The sequence below is a fragment of the Xiphophorus hellerii genome, chromosome 24 (genome assembly GCF_003331165.1).
Source record: "Xiphophorus hellerii strain 12219 chromosome 24, Xiphophorus_hellerii-4.1, whole genome shotgun sequence".
Taxonomy (NCBI): Eukaryota; Metazoa; Chordata; class Actinopteri; order Cyprinodontiformes; family Poeciliidae; genus Xiphophorus; species Xiphophorus hellerii.
The window spans coordinates 14928315-14946884 of NC_045695.1; the positions used below are offsets into that span (position 1 = coordinate 14928315).

The 18570-nt window shown below is 39.0% G+C and overlaps 1 protein-coding gene across 2 annotated transcripts in view; it reads right to left on the reverse strand.

Annotated features, from left to right (window-relative positions):
- acvr2ab (activin A receptor type 2Ab) overlaps positions 1-18570 on the reverse strand; it is a 38808-nt gene that overhangs the window by 9530 nt on the left and 10708 nt on the right. The window contains exons 2-5 of one of the 2 annotated variants that reach the window (XM_032556403.1): positions 13730-13937; positions 12295-12428; positions 10753-10907; positions 5511-5534 (exon numbers count right to left, since the gene is read on the reverse strand). In XM_032556403.1, the coding sequence (XP_032412294.1) occupies positions 5511-5534; positions 10753-10907; positions 12295-12428; positions 13730-13937 (521 nt within the window). The remainder of the gene's footprint in view (positions 1-5510; positions 5535-10752; positions 10908-12294; positions 12429-13729; positions 13938-18570) is intronic. The other variant, XM_032556404.1, reaches the window with a different exon arrangement.

Here is an 18570-nt window from a genome sequence, read left to right on the forward strand (position 1 = left end):
GCCAGCAGGGTTTGGATCCATTTATTTCAAATTAAGTCAAACCCCAGAGGGCGGCCTGAGCTTGAATCTGAGATAGGAAACCTGCCAGTTGGAAGCCGATGAGCCAGAGAGAAAAAAACACAGAGAAAAGCTTAGAAATCCACTGATTCCTCTTTACTTTGTGTCTTTTCGTTTTTTGATTTCTCCAAAAACCAATCAAGAGCTTTACAGATGCAGAGGCTCCTGCGATCCTCTGTTTGCAGCTGCTTTAGGCTTATTTATTCAGATAATTGTTTGTAATGCTTTAGCTTCAAAACTATTGGTAAAACATCTAAAAATTTTTATTTAATCTCACTAATCTATACTACAAAACAATCTTTAGTCGTTTTGTTGTGGAAAATGTCCATATTTTATCTTGACAAATTGAGATCTTGGATTGTTTTGTTGCAACAATGATTTGAATTCGAGCAAATCATGATGAGAAAACAAGAAACAACTGACCTTTGTCTCACAAAATAACAAGATTGTTTAAAAACAATCTTGGAATAGAGCATTAATGTTGTATTTATGCTTTTCCACACTTGCATTTTTAAAAAATCCTTGTGATCTGGAAGCATCTTGCATGTTTTTCAGGAATTAGATGTTTTAACAAAGCTGTGATGTTTTTCCAGCCCTACAATCAGTCTTCAATGTAGTTTTCCAGACCTCCGCCTGACCTCCACTGTTCCAGCTGACTGCCATTTAATTACATTACAAACAGAGGAAACGGCTGCACAAAAACACTTCATTATCTACAGCAGCCAACTTCTGCTACATGTGCGTCACAAACTTTAATTTCTCAGAGCTGCGGGGCCAAAGAAGATCCCAGATATGCTTCAAACATCATTCTTTCAAGCACAAATGATTTCAAACACATCCTCATCACAGAGTAACAACTGTTGAGTTTCTTCCCGGTAAAACGAGAAATAATTTAGCTGTCTAAAAATCATAAAAGTTTCATTTTAAGCTCTTCTCGAGGTCTGACAAGGCATTATTGGTTGTTAAATCTTTGATTATTGCCTTTTCTAGCACTAAATGTTACAATATTTATGTTAAAGAAACCAATACTGATGTTTGAGAAAGTAATTCCAAGTTAGGTTTGACTTTATATAATAAAGTCCAGTGTCTAATGATCACAGAATGACATTCAGCTCAGCTATGATAGCTCTGTCATAATTGGTAAAAATTGTGTTAAGAGTACTCATGACTGCTATTGTGGATATTTGGAAAAAACAGACAGCAGTGGGCTTTAATTATACGCTACAAGAGCGTGGGAAAAGAATGAAATGTGAAAGTCAAACCTTCCCTAGCTAAACTGGATACCTAGTATCAATTATAACATATAAAATAATTCTAATTCATCAAGTTACATCAATAACATCTAGAGGACAGCTGAGTTCGATTTCTAAACTCCAGAAAAGTGTGTTTGATTTTATGTCAGAAGATTTGCAATAAGGACTTTTAGATTTTAAACATCTGAAAATCACACTGTTAAAAGTCTTAAGCTCTAAAAACTTTACTTGAAGGAAACTAAAATGTCACTTTTTGATGTTTAACAAAAGATAGGAAGAAGCATAATTTGCAGAAATGGTCACAAGTCATTTTCTACAAGTCAAATATCAAATCTGTGAGAGCAAAATCAGTTCAGTCGAGTCAATTTGACTACTAGTTTGGTTAAAGCTGTACATTTTACTATCTACAATAACTCTTTATCTAAATGAGCAACATTTAATATTTTCCCTTAGGGATGCAAAACGTATGTTTGATTATGAGAAATCATGTTGTTAGAGTTTGCATGTCACTACAAATATAAGAGAAAACACACCAGAGCCACGGTGTCTGAGTGTGGCGGGTCGCGCTTCCTGCATGCGTCCTGTGTTCATGCTAATACCGTTCAAACAAAAAGCCAAAGCAGGGGCAGCCGAGCGCTCCCGATCCAAAGTAGGTTAAACACAGCTGGTGATCAGGATTAGGCTGATCACTTTCACATGTGACTTCACAGAGGACGACGGCGGACGCTGGAGCAGAGGCGAGAAAAGCGTGAGGAGCAGAGAGGAGGGGAGGGGAGGTTAGAAAGAAGCATGCAGCGCCGGAGTCACATTTCTGAAGGGATAAAAGGTGGAGGAGAAAGACGAGCACATGACTGACGGCCTTTGATGCAACCAGATATGCTGCTGTAAAATCTCAGCCTCTGAAAGAAAGAAAAAGGCTGCTGGCCTGCGAGGATGTTCATGTTTTCACTTGAACTGCAGCAACTTTCAAGTCCCTGAGGCCTCGACAGGGTCTGCTCAGAGTGATGCATCAAGGGAGTGTGTTTTCTTAACCTCATAAAAAAGATTCAGACTCCAGCCAAGTCCTGGGCTGTCAGAGGAATAAAAGGAGGATTTCAGGCAACACGTACGACCTCAGATTAATTCACCAAACCTCGGCAGCTGAACTGCACACGCAGTAAAAGAAGGAACTCAGAGTTTATACGGCATGTCCTGACAGGATCTCTGAAGCAAGCTGAGTGGCATCCATGTGGGAGTTTTTATTGGTTTGATTTTTATCAGGCGGAAATTTTACAGTTGGCCATGAACTTTGGCCTTTGACTAAAGTATGCCAGAGTGGCTTTTAACTCTATCTCAGTGACAGCAGGGAGAAAAGGACAAAAACATGAAGAGAAAACACCTCTCCTTTTTTTCCTGTGTATTTTTAAAGGAAAATCCCAGCAGAGGGGGAGGGAGCGCTCTGCCTTACAGGGTGTGAGGGTGAAGGGAGGATCTGAATGTTTATTTAAGCCAGCAGAGAGCTGTAAGGCAGACCTGCTGTCTGCATGGTGCTTTCACACCAAACACAGACCAAATCAGGGTGAAAACGACCCTCCATGCTGCGCAGGCTGGCTTTCACAGCAGCCTCCATCTTCACAGACAGGCTTTATCTATCAAAATAAGGACTCAAGTGTTGCTCTGACAGGGAGGTGTGTGTAGTTTTCCTGTTTGAGCCGGCCTGACGTCATGTTCTCATCCAGATGGGATTTGCTGTGATGACAGGTCTTCACCAGAAAGACTCATCAGAACTGAAAGCGCCGTCACGGTTTGGTGGGTGATCCACCAGATGTGGTTCATGGTCTTATTTTTCTTAAAAAGCAAACAAAACATGTGCAGCAAAGCATTTTCACATGTAATTGCTTATTTTTTTAAAACAAAAGAAATCTCGCTTCTTCTTTTAAGTGGAATGAATATGATGCATAACATAAAACACTGCCTAACTTTTGATAAAATCTGAACTTCCATTCATAAAATAAATAATTTTGATAATCCTTTGTCAAATAAATTAATTCTTTATGAAGCTACAGTTAGAGAAATATCACTTTAATAGGATCTGTCTTACAACATGAGGTAGGCTTAATAATCTCAAACACCAGTGCATCATCTCCAATTTACAGAAAGGATTAAGAACAGATGAGAAACATCATGAATGTGTTACATTTTCTAAGGTTTCAGACTCCAGAAAACATCAGTTAGATGTTATCTACCAATAGAGAAAACATGGAACAGTGGAGTTTCCTGTGGCGTGACTTTAAAGATTGCGAACAAATCAAATTTTGAAAGAAATTCTGCAGTAGAAAATTCAAACTTTTGTGAATAAATTAAAATCCAGGATGTTTGTGTGTCTATGCTGAACCAAACCAAACACGAGTCAGTCTGGTTTGGATCACATTTCTTCAAGCCATCCCTCTTTGTGTTTATTTGGACTTCTTTATATTTTGGACATCTGGCAGGTTTATAATTCCAGGAGGATGTTAATAAGAGGCGAAAGGAACCAGAACGATGTGCTTGTCAATGAAAATGGGTCGAGGTTTCGGACCCTCCAGGTGCCACTTTTAAAAATACCTTTTGTTTTAATCCAAGAATTGAGGAATGTAAGTGAAGCTCAAGAGTTTCTAGAGCTGCTGGAAATTCCAGAAGCACAACGGGGATTATAATAATTCATCAACCAGTAAAAACGCCACCAAGAGAGATTCCTTTTAATCGACAGGAACCAATGAGATGAGAGAAAAAGTAATGATCCATGAAGGTGCTACGACTGAATCATTAATCCTGATAGTGGCTCGGCCCGGCCGGGGAGCCACTGGATCAGTTGTCCGATCGCAGGGCGCCAAGGCCGCGGAAAGGCGCGGATTACACGCAGTCAGCAACCCACAGGAAGCAGGAAAACAGAAACTGCTGCTTCACACCGTTCTTCCCAACCGTTAACCGGCTCCTATGGCCGAGTCGGGTTACGGCCCCCCGTCTGTCACATGAAAACAACTCCTTTGGACCCCGCGTGAATCGTCCACTTTGGGTTTTGATGCGAACCAGGATGCAAAAATAAACCGGAACGTGAAGCCTGAGTTTTCACACACGTTTGGTGGAGGCTGATAATGAGCCAGAGCTGATTCCTCTGACGTCTGCAGACAAATTCACACATAAATATCTGCACAGGGGTCACTTTTCAAACGGTAAAACTCAAGTATTTTCTTGGACATGGAGCTAAAAACAATACAAATTTAAAATAAGATAGTTTCAATTCACTATTAAAATATTAGTGATATTAAAATGTCTTGTGATTGTATTTTACATTCTGCAGCAGGGATATGTTAAACTAAAATCTAACAAAATATCTGTTTTGAAATGTTTCTCTAACATACCCCTGATTGGTCTGAGACAAAACATTTAAATAACTTTGTTTGACGTATAAAATATAAGACAATCAATAAGTCATTGAGCAATTAGGAACAATAAATATTCATTAATATTTAACAAACTTTGTTAAAGTAAATTACCTTCCGGCTCAAATTAAATGGTTAAACACAAAAAGTTACATTATATCTCTGAAAATGTTCTTGCTAAGTTTTCTAGCATTTAGCAAATTATATCTAACTTAAAACAATAAAAGCTTAATCTGATTTAACTTCAGTGGAGATAAAATTATGTGTTATTAAGTATATTAAAATGGTTTCAACTGTAATTCAATGTTTTAATTGAACATTAGATTGCGCAATATTACAAAATTGTGCAATTTGAATAAAAACAGCACTTTCAAGAACTTTCCAAACTTTGAAAAACAAAGTTTTCAAGGATTTCAAGAACCTGTATCTGCAAAAACAGTTCCTATTCTTATGCTCAGGTCTGCGATGTCCGTTCTACTGAAGAAGAAGCAGCTATAAATCCTTAAAAGTGGGTCACATGACAAACATCAACACCACAAGTGAACCTTTGTAGAATAAAAAAAAGAAAAAAACGAGGGGCTGCATTCAAAGCCGTGATGGCGACTTTCCTGCATGCACAAAAGCAAACAAAAGACATTCATTCATGCAATTAATCCAGGCGAGGGGGAGAAAAACAAAACGTGTTGTGAGCCAGAGTAAGCAAGGCGGTGCTGGACAAGGCAAACATAACGGTGGTGCAGGACTGAGGTGGAGAGGTCACGACCTCTACCCAAAAGAACATCAGTTAAACTGCTCTTACCTCCACCATAATATGAAAGGCGTGCTTGTTGGAAGAGGAGCATAAGAAAGCAAAGAGGAGAGATTACTGCCGCGTTCTGTCTGTTAGTGGATGAAGCAGAGGCAGGTTGAAACGCAGGCCGATCGTCGAGTCAGAGATCCAAACGTCTGATTTGAGGATGGAGGCGACACATGGATAAGGTCAGGTGTCACATGTTAGCAGCAGATTTAGCAACAGAAAGGTAGCTTCAATGAAGGGTGGAAACCCAGCGAGCATGAATGTGTCACAGATGACATAAACAGCATTTCAGAGCAACGGTACTCTTAAACATGCACACATCAGATACTGAGAGGCAAGAAACTGGTGGCCTTTGAACCTAAACACATTTTGTCACGTTATGGATAAAAAGTTTATCAGCTGTCCCTAAATATAATCCAGTACAACTTGATCTCTGTATAAACACATGTTCTGTAAAGGACTCAAAATGCAAACTATTACTGGACATTTGATCACACCATGCCCTTTGTGAGATACGGTGGTGGCAGCATCATGCTATGGGGAAACACATCAAACTGATGGGAAGATGGACAGCGCTAAATAAAGACTAGCCTCACTGCAAAAAGACAAAATACTAGAAACTATTTTTGGTCTAGTTCTAGTGCAAATATTAACTTAAAACATGGGGAAAATGTCTTTTTATAAGTGAAATAATTTGCTAATGGAACAAGTAGATGACATTTTATCATCTGTAAACCTACGTTGCTAACTTCTACAATGACAAAAACATGCAATGTTTTGTATTTGGATGCATGTTTGAGCTTATGATTTCAATTTTAGTTGTAACTCCTGAGAACTTTTAGTGTTTTTCACACATAAACAACATTCCTGTGGAAACTTAAAGCTGAAGTCTTGGTGAAACTTCTTCATTCTAAATAATTTACAATGGACCTCCAGTATCAACAGGCCGCCAACGAATAGCTTAATCCACCAACACTTGAGTTAGAAGTGTTTTAAAAACACTTCTAACTTCTTATTTTATAAGTCAAACATCAAATATGCCTTAAAATGCATTCATGCACATGGTAGAAAACACATATAACAACATACATATGGTTCAAATGTAAACTCATGGAGGCTGAATACCAATTAATGCCACATTTTTTTAAAATTACAGACTACTTTGTGTTGGTCTATTACATAAAATATCAATAAAATGGACTAAAGTCACTTGATATAAAGTGACAGAATGTGAGAAAGTTCAAAGGGCACTTAAAGAAATGGAATATGAACAGATTTACATCTTAAAACCAAAATAAAAGTCAATACAGCCAAGACAATACAACTCATTTACTGCCAGACTGTCAACATTATCCCCCAGCTGAACGACTCAGGCTGGATTCCTGGAGATTTATAGGTCTGGGTGGGAATAAAGAACCTTCCCAACATAAATAGATACATTAAGTAATAGACTCGCTCAGAAATAAATTAGAGGAACAATGGAGTCAAATCGCAGCTCAGACACCTAAAATCTCTTAAACAAGGATTGGTTGAGGAAGGCTTCACACAGCCAAGTAGTTTTAGAATCAAGAGTGTAGTCTGGAATGATTGCTAAGACCAGGAGAAACTAAGGAGAGAGTTGTGTTTGAGTGCTAAAAGGTTTGTGCATTCAGACACAATCAACTCCAGTTTGCTTCCACTTGGCACCGAGGCGTGAATAATTGAGGTTTGGTGGCAAAAATGCGCTTCATGCTGGAGCAAAATCATGGCGACACCACCGGTTCATGCAGTTCTCATCTTTCTTCCTCTGCGTTTCTTCCTGGATGTGATCTTGTTGCGGCCTGCAGAGTCTATAAATTAAATGTGTGCTGAAGAAAATCCAACATGCCTCGTCTTCCTCTGTTTTTTTTTTTTGCAATGTGATGAAGCTAAATCAGCCTTCAGCTTTATTAAGTCCACCTCCAGCCTGGCTCCATGTAAGTTTCACAGATATATGAGGAGATGCAGAAGCAGCTCAGTTTTCTTCCTCCACAGCCAAACATAAAGAACGTGAATAATCGCATTAAAATATATTACATATTCAGAACGGGAGGTAATGGTGCATGTATTTGTGAAGGTAAAAATGTCAAAGGTAATCCCTGCTTTGTGTTTTTCTAAAAGCACCCCACGCCAAAGCAATGTACAAAAGACTGGGAGTGACATCAGGCAGCAGGTTTAAAAATTGTGTTTTCTTCTGCGCAACACCAGAAACTAAACTGACATGACAAGGTTGCTGAAAGCACTTCACAATAAAGGAATGTAAGAATGACTGACAGTGACATCAGACAGCAGGTTTTTCAAGTTGGAAAAACTTTCAGTTTCACTTTGTTGTAGGTAAGCTGGGAATTGCAAGTGTTGAAAAAAACTGACTCACAATTCAGTATAATAGTATGTTGAAACATTTATGCAGCTAATTAGTTTATTGCTGCATGTGTTTATGTCACACAAGTACCTTTTGAAATTGATGTAGATGTTGGCTAACCTTTGACTATTATTCAAAATATTTCTAGCTTTGAAGACTTTTAAAACATGTTATTCACCAAAAAACATTCAGTGGGTGCAAACCGAGAGAAAGTGGTCAAGATGTGACTATAAAAAACGTAAAAAACGTCCTTCAAGATTCAATACGACAAACATGGAACCTAAAGTCCTCAGAATTACAATGCTGGCATAGAAACGCTAAAACTAAGCAACAAAAATTATCTTTAAGGTAAAAAAACATTTTCAAAAAACAAAGATTAAACTCCAGGTGAAGATAAAACACAAAAAAGCAACTAATCTGATTCTAAATGGTCTTCAACAGAAACTAAATAAGAAAATTTTGATATAATCCAACCAAAACTTGACCTAAAACTAACCACACAAGACAAGTTAAGGCAACATAAAGAGAAAACAGAGCAAAGACCTTAAGACGCCAACAAAAACAAAGTGAGAAAAGAAAATGAATCATAAGCTGGATGTTAGTCTCTGACGTTAGTTTGTCATCATCTATGCATGAAATAAACATGATTATTCCTTCAATATGACTCAATTAATACCAAGAGGGCCTTCCATCTGCACCGGATGCTTTAAATCCAACACATGTGGTCAATTTGTTGCCGTCACATTAAAAATACATGACTAAGTGCAGCGCATCATTCCCCAGAGACTCTATTATCGAGCAGGCCGAGTCATGACTGTGCAGAAAACCTAAACAAAGTTCCAATAAACACATCTGGGTTTTTGACATTTTACTGACTCGGTGCAAGACGATCTGCAACGTGACGGCAGAATTCGGAAATGAACGGCTTGGATTTCATCTGCCGAACAGAAGCGGAAAGCCTGACAGGAAGGAAGATCAATGCTCTCAAAACTGTTCAAAAAAATACTATGAAGCGAGAAAAAGTTTTAATGAAGCAGCTTGAATTCCCATCGAGCGGATTTTAAATACATTCCTGCGCTTGTGACCTCCTTTTCCTTCCCTCCTGCTCTCCTACACCTACTCCTTTATGCAATAATCCACTTCAACTCCATTACAGACGCCCAGCATGACTTCATTTGCTCCATGCTGGCTAATATATTTCATTTTATTCACGCATTGCTGGGAGAATCTCTTACATATCGCATTCGATATGTTACCCCTGATCTCGTTGTGCTGTTTATTTTTTCCCACTCATTTATCCGTTTCCAGGTAAAAATGATCCATAAGCCTCTTAGACTTGTTGTTTTTCCGATGCACATCAGCTTTGTTTCCAGATTGCATTGTGTAACTGTCTTTTTATCTCTCTCCTGCTAAGCTTCGGCGCTCTGCAAATACAATAAGTGAGTGGAGAGAACTGCACGTCTCTCTTCGCTCGCTCGCTCCCCCGCACTACACCCACCCACCCACTCACCCACCACCTCCATCCTCGGAGGCAGAGCTGCGAGCTTCTCTGTGTTTAGTTTTGTTTGCCTATATAAAGCCTCATCAATAATGCAGAGGCCCCTGACTCCTCTTCCATACGCTGGAAAGCTCTGCTTTTCTTCCCCCTGCTGCCGAGCAGCTCAGAATATACCTCTGCTACAGTAGAGAGAAACAAGCCTCCCGTTCGGAGAAGCTAAATTCATCAGGAATTTTAGAGGATGTGTTAATTTCTCTGGAATGTTTTCAACATTTAAGCGCGCAGAGAAAAGTTGGGGCGACTAGATGAGACTCTGAAAGGTTTAAACTCAACCAGCACGATGAATTTCAGATGAAATGTGTCGCTCTCAAAGAGATTTCTAAAAAACCAAGAAGCAGAAGGTTCACGAGAGGTTCATGAGCGGAAAATTTCAAGGCTTTTTTCATAGATTTCTAGGATTTTTCTTTTAGTTTAACATAAAAGTACAAAACTTGTCTGTTTGGTCGGTGATTCAACGAGCCTCTGAGATGATCTGAAGTAACAATTATCTGATTCAGTGGATGTGGAGGAATGTTGGTCCACTCTTCCTTAAAGTTTGGAGCAGGTTGAACCAAATTTCACCTTCGGCTGCAAAACAAGCCCATATCGTCACCCCTCCACCTCCGTGCTTGACCTTTTTCTTGTGTATTTTAGCCAATCGTTTATCCTTTGGTTTATTCTAAAGCAACTTTGCAAACTCAGGAGGCAGAAGTCACGATAGATCCGGAGTTTGAGCGGACCAGTTGAACTGAAATGACACAAAAACCGACTAGGACTAAAGACTGAGATATTTTCACCTGGGAAGCAAGGAGATCTGATGGACGGCTGGACAGAGGGATTTTAGTTTGTAATATTTCTCCTTTCAAACTGTTTTCTTCCTCCAGACTGAAGGAATTTGTGAAACAAAGAAACTTGGATGAACTTTCACGTAGAACCAACTAACATATTTAAACCTTGGTTTGATTTATAAAGTTCAAATTTAACTAAGTCCTAGTTTTGTCTTCACAAAATTTACGACAGGAATTATTAAAATAATTGATTAATCTCTGCTTTACTCTCATGACACCCTGAACATCCACCTGCTCTAAATAGTAAAAGATGTTTGAGTCCAGATTAAGGAAATTACATTCAAACACAGTAGATTCAAGTTGTGACAAAGCTGCTTTCTGCTTCTGCTGCTTGTATTTCCTGGGAAAGACTAATGTGACGCTCAGGAACTGAAACGGTTTCCATTTCCTCTGTTAGCATTTAACAGGTAAAGGTGAGGTCACCGCGGGTGAATAGACAGAAAGAGAAACTCAGACGCCTGAATGCCAGGTGAAACTTACATGTGTGGGGACGAGGGCAGCAGGGTAGGCCAGCTTGTGGTGCCTCCACATCCAGAAGGAGAAGAGGACGACGCCGGCCAGGCCGATGATGGGAACCAGGGAATACAGCAGCGTGCTGAACAGCGCCGGCTTCGGGGAGAACGGGTTGGATGTGGCTGCGGGGACAGACAGGAAGTGGTTGGAGAGGAGGAATGAACGCTAGGAAACGCATCTGATTGGGCAGCACTAACCCCGGCTTACTGCCACTGTGCTTAGAGATCATATCAAAGCACACACACACGCCCACGCCCCCCCCCCCCACACACACACAGAAGAGTGGGGCGGGATTAGCAAATCCATCTCGTGACATAATGTAATCCTGCAGCCAAAAATACCAGCGCTCTCTCCCGGCTCGGCCCGTAACAAGGTGCCGCTGTTTGATTCAGCAGCGGCAACGGGTGGGGGAGGGGCTTCGCCAGCTGCTCTGTGGGCCTCTCAGGCTGTTAGCGACGGCTTCTTTACACAACAGGCTATCTGCAGGTTTCTTTCAGTCACATCCAAACCAACACAAGCAGACAGATGAGCCTGGTAGCTGTAAAGTGAGAAGTGCAAGGACGTCGGACAAGAAAACACTGGGAGGACTGGAGGCTGCTGCAGATGCAGTTTCCTGTTCAAACACTGGACTCCTAATATCTGCACACTTCAGTACAGCCTCTCAGTACAGCCTCTACCCAGGGGGTTTCTGATCTTGCTGTTAAACAATTAAACGATTAATCACTATCTGGAGAATAGAAACTCCATAAAAGGCCTTCTGCTAAATGAGCAACACACTCGAAGCGATATTTAATCCAAAACTGTAGAAAAATATACACATTTTGGATTTAATATATGTACCCAGAACTCCTCAAGTTGCAGTTTTAGCTTCACCCAGTTCAAATTCTGTAAAAAACGTTCTATTAAGCAACTTTTCCAATATAATTATTGACCAGTTAGGTTCTTATCAGCTCTACACTGAGCTTTTCACATGTTGATGTTAGAATGATTTTTTAGCTGCATCCTTTCCATAATAATCAATGATGCTTTTACTGCATTTCAGGCAATAAAATGTGTAAGTTTCTGTTTAAAAATTTAATTGAATTGCATCTTTTAACATATTTCTAATGAAAAATCTGCAAAATGTGTTAATTTTTTAACTGATTAATCATCGGAACAATAGAATAGGTAGCAGCTCTACCTAGATCGTTGTTCTGTTTTTAAGTTTCAACCAACTAAGCTGTTGACTTGACTCACATCAGCTCCACCATCTTCATTAAAATGAAGCCATCTCTCAGCATGATGCTGCCACTGCCATAAAAGTCTGGCAGTGGCAGCGTCATGCTGTGGGACTGTTTCAGAATTACTCAAACTGTGCCAAAAACAGGTGGCTAGTTATCCAGTCAGAAATGCAAGCAGCCTCATTTCTTTAATAAAAAAATAGGCAAAAATGATTAAAATTGATGAGTTATTTTTCTCTAAAGTCGTATTTCAACATAGCGCAGAGGAGAGAAGCTGCACTGTACGTACTGTAGGCGGTGGAGTGGCTGGTGTCGTTCTGCGGCTGCGTGTCTGGGACGTACATGAACCTCTCGTTGCACATGTTGCCTTCACAGCAGCAGAAGAAAACCTCGGGGCTCACCTTCCTCTCCACACACTCGTAGCTGCAGAGGACATTGAGGTGGGAATTAGAAACACACACACAGAGCTATCCATCTCTGTACGCAGAGGCACTTTTATTATTCAGAGTGCATCGAACATAAAAGATGTGACGTTGTGCAAAAAGCATGAACACACACTCCTCTCTCTTCTTTTCATTCCCTCACAGCCACAGAGGACAATGAAACACAACATTTATTAAATAACTCCTACGTGAGCCAATACACACACACAAACACACACACTATTTCACTCTCTCAGAGTCATCAGATAAAAGCCAAAGGAAGTGGCAGCCGCCCTCGACTTGCTCTGCGCTCTCCAGGGAGGCCAGCCGGCGCCGTCTGAACCGAGGCACCTGAACGCAGCGGACTGCAACTTTATCGTTTGGGAATCAAACGATAAAGGATCAGGAGTTGGTTGCCTCAAACCAACTCCTGATACCAGCTTCAAGCTCTAGTGAGCAGAAAACTATGAAGACATACCTCATTAGTAGATGCTTTTTTTAGACTTTTTAGAAATCTAATCAGTTTCAAGCGCTAAGCTTTTTCATTTCTGTTAGTTGCAGTAATTAAAATGTGTCATGTGCGAAGTATTCGAATGGGAAGCACACCGAGGGACAAAAAATGTGCTCAAGGTGAATTTAAATGTGTTTAGAGTTGCAAGTGAGTCATGATGAGCTGGCTTTGTCTTGATGAAAAAGAAAGAGCTGTCTGCAGGCGATAAATCTAAAGCTACAAAGCAGCTCTGAGCTGGATGAAAACCGAGGCGATGCTTCACAGAATCTGAACTCAGGTTGGAGTTCATAACTAAGATATAAGGTTTGGGGAAACGATCCTTTTAATCACTCAGTAATTAATGAAACATCTGATCAATGGGTTTGACAGAAACTCAAAGCCATCGCCAGCAGATGAACATTATCTGATAATAATCCTGCAAAGATCTGACCAAGAACCTGAAGGACAAATTATAATTCAGTTTAATGAATCATAAATTCAATCAAAGAAATAAACACACATATTTTAAGGCAACTGAAATTAAGCTAAGCTAAGGTAGGCTAAGGTAGAATAAATCAATCTAAAGCATTGTAAACAAAAGAAATTTTAGCAAAAGGTTCAAATAAAATGACCTAACCAAGCTAAGACAGAGTAAGGTGAAATAAGAAACTTAGTTAACCTACAAAAAATAAACTAAGACATGACATATTTCTGCAGCTTTAGTCCAAAATTAATCCTTTGTGTTGTCTAAATCATCAGTAAAGACACAATACTTTAGCTTGTTCAAACTTATTGAAGGTCTCCCTGCGTACCTGTCGTAGCAGTTCATGTCGTCCAGCCAGCAGCCCTGCTTGATGATCTCAATGGTGCCAGAGACGTTCTTCCACGTGGCGAAGCAGTGCCGCCGCTTGTCCTTTTCGCCGATGCAGTCCTCGGTGCCGGAGTGGTTGCTTCGGTCCTTCTCCCAGCTGGAGCTGAAAAGGACACATTCCTGCGTCTCCGAGCGTCCCAGAATGGCACCTGCAGAGGACAAACAGAAACTCACTTCAGGAAGCCTGTTTGTGTTCTCCAAGAGGGAAACTGAAACAGAAGGCAATTTAGTTTTATTTGAATAACAGTCTCAAAATACACAATGAGCGAAAGTAATAATAAAAGTTGCATCTGCTGAGATTTTCTAACTTTATTTGGGAATCAAAGGCAGTTGGAGGCAAAGTGAGCAACAATACAGAAGAATCAGGAAATTATAGGAAATGTAAGAGCTGAAATGATTAATCGTGATGAATCGATTGTTAGCTAGAATACACAGACTCAACAAAGGCCATTTGCTGAAGAAAAAACAAGACACTCAAATCAGATATTAAGCCAAAACTGTGCAATACATACACGCATTTTGGATTTAAGATGAAAAAATAAATAAACTTTGTAAATATGTTCTACTCAGAACTCCTCATGTGACAGTTTTAGCTTTACATGGTTCAAATTGTGTAAATAAAAACTAAAATTCTCATATTGAGCTCTTTTTTCTATCCAATTACTAATTAATGATTAAAAAATAGGCAACATATCAGCATTACACTAACGGATAGTAAGTTGATCAGAAAACTGAGTTTTTCCAACTAATGACTAAGCATACACTTAAAGAATGCAACTATTGTGTTTTAGTCAATAAAATGTTTATCTCTTTATTAATAAAAATAATTAATTTGTTTATTTGCATCTTTTAATGTATTTCTAGTACTATATAAAATAGGATTAAAATGAAAACCCGATTAATCAATTACTAAGATCTTTAGTTACTGAAGATTGTAGAGGATTTTAATAAAAGTAATGTTAAGAATGTAGAAATATTAAATGGGTATAATTATTCTTTCATAAGGATATTCTGATGTAAAACAGTTTCTAAACATGTAAATCGAACATTAAGAAGCTTCTGAAAGCTCTGTATTATTTTCCAAGCCCTGCAGCTCTTATTTCATGACTTTCAGCTCAAACGAGAAACAATCAGTGATTTCTAACAAGCTCTACTGAGGTACATCGAGTGGCTAAGATAAAAAAATTAATAAAAATCACAGTTTTCTGAGGTGAAATGTACTTATATGTGATTACAGACTCCAGGTGCAGCACAATGAAAACAGAGAGAAATCCCACACCAATAAATATTTGCTTGTTGTTCATTCCTGCAGAATTCTTCAAACAAATATGAGAATAATTGTGCAAATTACGCCACAGAAATGAGAAGTTAGTTCACATCTTCTGCACTGGCTGTTCATTGAACACACGTGATGCATTTTTCAACAAGGCAGCTTCAAGTAAAGCCGGTTAACGCCTTCCTGAGAGCCCAGCAGCCTCCCTCTGCAGCCAGCAGGAACAGCTGCAGAGAGGTCACACTGCCTCTCATCCGGGCCCGACGGCGCTTTTCTCTCGTCACATCGTTTTCTCTGAAGTGGAGGAGTATTTCGCAGCAACAGGTGCAGCCGGGAACTGTTGCATATGTGACTAAGGCGAGTGGAATGTGCACGGCGGAAAAATGCAGAAATAATTGGTTTGCTTCGCATATGTGCAACGATGAGACGAGGGGAATAATCGGACGGAGAACGCCTGCAACTTTTCTTGCACTTAAAAGTAGAAAGAAAAAAAAATTGCATTGCATTGAGGAAACTATCTATCACCACCACAACGCCCTGGAGCGAGTCGCTCACATCCGCAACAGGAATTATGTGTGAAGAAAAGCTGCTGAAAAGGAAAGAACAAGACAATAATGGGGACGTAAGTGCATTAGATATGGCCCTGCAGGAATAGCACCGCATCCGGAGGTTAGAGACAACTCCTTTGATCTGACAGCGTTGATGGATTGTTATTTTGCCCAACATCCAGCACCCGGGGCAACAGAACATGGGAGAGAAGCCCCAGTGTTCAAAAGAGAGAAATCTGACTGCATGTTCACCCTGATGCTCTGAGTTCCTGCGTTACGTGATTTGCAGTGAATGCAGCAGGAAGGTATGATCTCTGTTTGTTAGAGGGTTCAAATCAGAAATAAAGAAGCAACTCTGAGCTGCTGCGTCTTTACAGGCTGGTAAATTTTAAGAAAAATATATAAATCTGACCTCAATTTGATTCTTATTGTTTTAGGCAAACTTAAAAAAAAAATCTTGCCAGCTGCAAAAATGTATTTATTTTATTATCAGGACAACTGGCTCTACACTCTATCAGTAGAAATAAAGACATGTAGATGAAAAGGTAAATCTTTAAACATATTTTAAATTAATATCTTAAAAAATATAAACATGAAATTATAAATTAATAATCTTTAAGTGAATTCCTGAAGAATTTCCACAGCAATACAAACATTCATATTAAAGAACATAAATTTATATTAATAATCAAAACACTAAACTAAATAATGTGAAAAGTTGAAATAAATTAATTTAAAAGCTTCTAAATAAACATCTGAACCAACATTTAAATACTACATAAATATGCATATTTTATTTCTAAGCAAACATTTGTAAATGAATATTTTTGAATAATTTATTTTTAAATTCAAATATATTATTTATTTTCAATTAAAAGCAATTTGAAAAATAAATAAATTAACCTTTTAAACAAAATAAATTTAGTTAAAATAATTAAAAAGAATAATTCTATATAAAGGCTTTATACTTAAATATATTTTAAAATACAAATATATAAATAATGTTTTAAATCATGTGGAGAACAAAAACATTCTATATTAATTTAACTCTGACCTGCAGCTTTAGGGTCTGCATGTTTAAATGAAGCTTTTCTTCTTTTAAAAATGCATTTCTAAGTATTGCGAGAGCAGAGCGTCATCTCAAAGAGCTTGGAGCCATGTGAACTGCAAACACGGCTGCTAAGAGCTCCAATCAATCACAGGTGACAATACATGGAGCCGCTTGCCAAAGGTGAGCTATAGCTGCCCGGATATGAAGGACATAAAGCACAAGAATCAATCTTCTGGTTTGTTCTGAAGTTTACGAAGGCAGATATGATGGGAAGCCGCTGGATTGTGCAACGGTCCGGTTTCCACACAGCAGCGAACGAGAAAAAGCTGCTTTGTCTGAAGGGAGAAATTCAAACACTGGAATGAGACGACATGAAAGGGCCGGATCGCTTTGTTTACCCGAACGCTGGAGATAATTCAGACTTATTGTATCCGCTTCATCATAATCAGTCAGACAACAGAGATAGAGAGAACCTTGAGATGCATGAATGTAAGATTAGACAGAATTAGATTCTCAGAACGAAGATGAAGACTTGAAAAAGTGTTTCAGGATCTATAATTGGGGTCACACAGTTCAACAGGGCATCTTTTAAGCAACTCGCTGTCGGGTGCTATGGTAACCGCCTGGCTCCATTCATGATGCTGCCACTTTTTATTAGAAAAATCAATCAAAATGATCCAATACAATGCAACTTTTACATAGATCCAGACATCAATTTGCATTTAGTACTAAGTGAATGAAAAGTGATCACCTGCATGCTAATAATGGCAGAAAAAACTCTCCTGGAGTCCAAGAGACTCCAGCAGCCGGCTCAGTTTCCCTCCATCAGCTTCTCTGTTCCCAACTTTAAGTTCAAGCAGGTCCGCTTTCTTTCCTCAGGTGAAGAGTAGTGACCTGGTAGCATTTCACTGAGACACATTTCTCTGTTCAACTCAAAGCGGAGATTTATCGAGCAGAACTGTGACCTACTTTAGCTGCGGACATTTCAGCAACACCTCCCCTGCAAAATGTCTAAACACCTGACCCACTTTTCAGCTCACCAGGGCTTTGGGCTTTTAATATGAAAAGGAAATGCCTGTTAGCCTTCCTCAGATCATTACAACACTTTACACTCCAGCAGGAAAAAATAACTCCATTACAATGGAGATCTTTACAGAGAATAAAGCTGCAAAGAGTTAATGCAACTCATCCGAGGGACTGTTTTCTGTAGAGAGGATGAAACATTCCACTACTGAGGAATAACTTCATCTGGAGATCAACAGGTGAGCTGGTATGAGTCGAGCCGAATGCTGAAAGACGCCTCAACCAAGAGGTCAAACTATTTCCTGTTAAACGACACGTACGACCCCGAAAGTTCAACCTGGATCACAACATTCTTCCAGACATTTCCAACAGAGGTCAACCTTTAAATATGAATGGATGGACAAACTGGTTAATAGGCGGTTGGAATGGATGGCTGGACAGACAGATTGAGAAATGTTTAAGAGACAACTTGATGGACAAAATAATAATAAAAAAAACAAAGAAATAGATTGAAGGACGGATGAATGGATACAATCAATAGAATCAATTTGAATTTAAAGTGAATCTGGACCAACGAGGGATTCAATTCAAATTAAATTCAAAAATACTTTATTAATCTCAAAGATAAATAAAATAATATTTACACAGTTGGATATAATTTACTGAATGAATCACATCAGTGATTCATTCAGTCATGTTAACTTCGTGCTGCTGAACATGTTAATTATTGACAAAATATTAGCTGAACTACAGCAAGAGCAGATATTTACAATATTTGGGTTGATAATTGCTAAAAAGTTTAAAATGCAGGTTTTGAACAAGCATTCTAGTAAAGACAAACAGTAAAATGTGATTTTTTTAAAAAACGATAGAAGCATATATAATCC